Genomic DNA, 2,838 nt, shown 5'->3' with positions numbered 1-2,838 from the left:
ATGTTTAGGAAAAGAAGCCACTGAAACTGAGGTCACAACTTTAGTTCTAAGCTTCACATCTGTGATCAGGGCCTGAAAGAAATTTGCACAGGACTGTAAAATCAAAAAGAAAAAATTCATCTGATCATAAAAAACTCTAAGTATCTCTACAGAGATACTACCAGAACCCTGTGACACAAGATGTGGGAATTTTCTAATAAACATAGTTGTCTTTTAATAGAGATATAAAGATACCTCTCAGTGACCAGAATGGTAAATTGTTCTTGGGAGATGATTTGCTTCCCATATTCCCACCAGTTTTAGTTTTAATCCAGACCACCTCTGGCAGGAAAGCAGAGTCAAGGAGCTCCTGCTCAGCCCCTGATGGTGTTACCACCTCTGTGCTGCCATCCTCTCCCTCCTTGGTGCTACAGGGGTATCTGTTTGGTGAGCAAAGCTGGATAAACCCAAACACTGAAAGAATGAGGGGTTAAAAAGAAATAATGAGTGATTAAAAAGAAATAATGAATTCTTTTTACAGAAGAAGAGAGCAAGAACATGAGAAACCATGCACAGACCACCTTCAGCAAGCTCTGGCTCTGGGAACAAGCAGTGTGTCTGAACCACACCACCTCTCCATCCCACCCAACACCTCCAGGAGACCCCAGCAGCAAAGTCACCTCATCCTTTACGTAGGAATACATCCTGTAGTTTGTTTTCCAAGGATCTTCAGTGGCATCCACATAGAAGCCAGCACCAGTGCCAAAATCCCAGCTCTCATCTTCTCCTTCAATATTGCAGCCACCTACCACAAAAATTGTTTCTATAGTTAATCTTTCCTTTACCAGGCATTCAGAACTGGAGAATCTGCCAAAAATCAGAGACCTGGGACACGAGTTCCTCCATCAACATGTCTCTACCCTTCCAACTGTGTGTTCTGTTTTCCCAGGGACTTATTCCAAAGTTGATGCCCATTCATTGGTGCTGTCAATCAGCTTATTTTGGTTATTAGACCTCATCCCATCCAGTACAAGAAACTCTGTGAGAAACAGGGAGTGTAGAAAATTTTTGTCCCCTCAGAAGGACAGAACCATGTATCCCCAAATGTTGGGCCCAGATCAGTTCAGGAGCTTCCAACAAGTCCCTAACTCCACCTTTCCTCCAATTCATTTCACTGCTCCTACCTGTGACTCCCCAATACACTGAAGTCCTGTCTGTTTTGAATAACTGCAGGGTTGTCTCCTCTTCTCCAAGGCTACACTTTCAAAGTCAATTTGCAGGTATCTCCTTCAAAGCCAATCTATCCCATCTAGTCCTCTCTTGCTCTGCCTTTGATTAGCTCCTGATTTACCAGCCTGTGTGCAGAACAGAATGGAATGCCTCAGGGTGTGTGTGACAGGTAATAACTGCCTCCCTCTCTCCAAATGTCCCTGGTTCCTGCAGTCCAAAATCACACAGGCTTTCCCTGCTGTCACACCACACTGCAAACCAAGGTGGAGCTTGACAGCCCCTGACAATCTGTGCAGGTACCTGCCACCCTGTCACAGTGAGGAGTCAGATTCTTTACAACCATCAAAGCTGAGTCTGCTGCAGTGAGGTGCCCTTGAACACCAAGTGATGCTGTAACTCCACAGCCCAGCAGTCCCAGGGGCTGGCAGTGCTTGCACAACATGTCAGATAGATATAAAAGTCTATCTGTCTTCAGTCCCTCAGGGATGGACAAGTCAGAAAGTCCTGTCAGGCAACGAAGGCAACGCTGATGCTGCAAAAAGAAACTTGGGGAAGCCTTGAAAAAAGACATTTGAAAAGGAACCTGCAAAATACTTGCTCAGCACACCTGCCTGGAAAAGCAAACCCCTACAAAAACCTGACAGGGGGGCTGTGATGACAGGTATTTCATGTTCTCTGTGGTCTTCTTCCCCATCCAAATGCACCTCCCAGCTCTTGGAAGGTAATTCTCCTGTAGCTACCCAGTTCAAAACCACATGTCAGCATGTTTTTAAAGTCTCAGCAAGCCACAAAGTGCAGGCAAGTGTTTCTGATGAGAACACAAGCCTCTTGTTTTCCATTTCCCCCCCTTTTTTTCCCCTCCTCTCCCTGTCAGTGCTGAACTCAATGCCCCCTTTGCTCTAGTTTCACTGCCACAACAATAAGACTTTCAACTGTCAAACACTCACTAGCAAGTTATTAAGAATACAGTCCACATAACCTAGGAAATGATGCAAGATACAGGGCTGGGGTCAGATTCTGACTCAGGTGGGCAACACACTTCACAGCAACCTGCAGCACTCCCTCCTTTTTACCCTTCTCTTGGTAGGACTCACGTGGGCTGGTGTCTGGGGCGACGACGATGAGGCCGTGCTCAGCTGCAGCCTGCTGGAAACCAGCCTTGGTTATAAAGTTCTGTTCTGTGCACGTCAACCCTAGAGAAAGAAAAACATCACTGGTGACACGTTGCCCACAGCCTACCAGCTTCAGAAACCTCTCCCACTGAGCAGGTTTGGAAAGGCAAGGAGGATTCCTAGCTCCATAAGCATGGAGAAGTCTTTTCAGTAGTCTTTAAGTCTTTTAGGTGCAGCAATTTTCATAATCCACAGGAACAGTCACAGTTGCACTTTTACATCTAGTGACACTGAAATTTGACTGAAAACAGTCTTCTCTGAAGCTGCAAATAACCTCATCTGACATACTAACCAAGACTTAGATTCAAAACCCAAACGTGCTGCAGCACTCAAAGCTCTTCAGACACTTGATGCTTCCAACTTCAAGGGTAAACATTTTTACCCAGTCAACTATCATCCTATCAATCAGACCTACTAGCTGGTTTGTGAAATCACAGGATCACAGAGTGTCAGGGGT

The 2,838-nt window shown here is 45.5% G+C and overlaps 1 protein-coding gene across 1 annotated transcript in view; it reads right to left on the bottom strand.

The window, feature by feature from the left end:
- ESD (esterase D) overlaps positions 1–2,469 on the bottom strand; it is a gene marked incomplete at its 5' end in the record, with an annotated part of 6,320 nt that extends 3,851 nt beyond the window's left edge. Inside the window, 2 exons of the mRNA XM_008943853.1 lie at positions 660–784; positions 2,304–2,469. Coding sequence (XP_008942101.1) covers positions 660–784; positions 2,304–2,469 — 291 coding nt within the window. The remainder of the gene's footprint in view (positions 1–659; positions 785–2,303) is intronic.
- Positions 2,470–2,838: the final 369 nt, after the last annotated feature.

This window comes from Merops nubicus, unplaced genomic scaffold (assembly GCF_000691845.1).
Source record: "Merops nubicus isolate BGI_N331 unplaced genomic scaffold, ASM69184v1 scaffold11497, whole genome shotgun sequence".
Lineage (NCBI taxonomy): Eukaryota > Metazoa > Chordata > Aves > Coraciiformes > Meropidae > Merops > Merops nubicus.
This window is presented reverse-complemented; position numbering and strand designations above follow the sequence as displayed.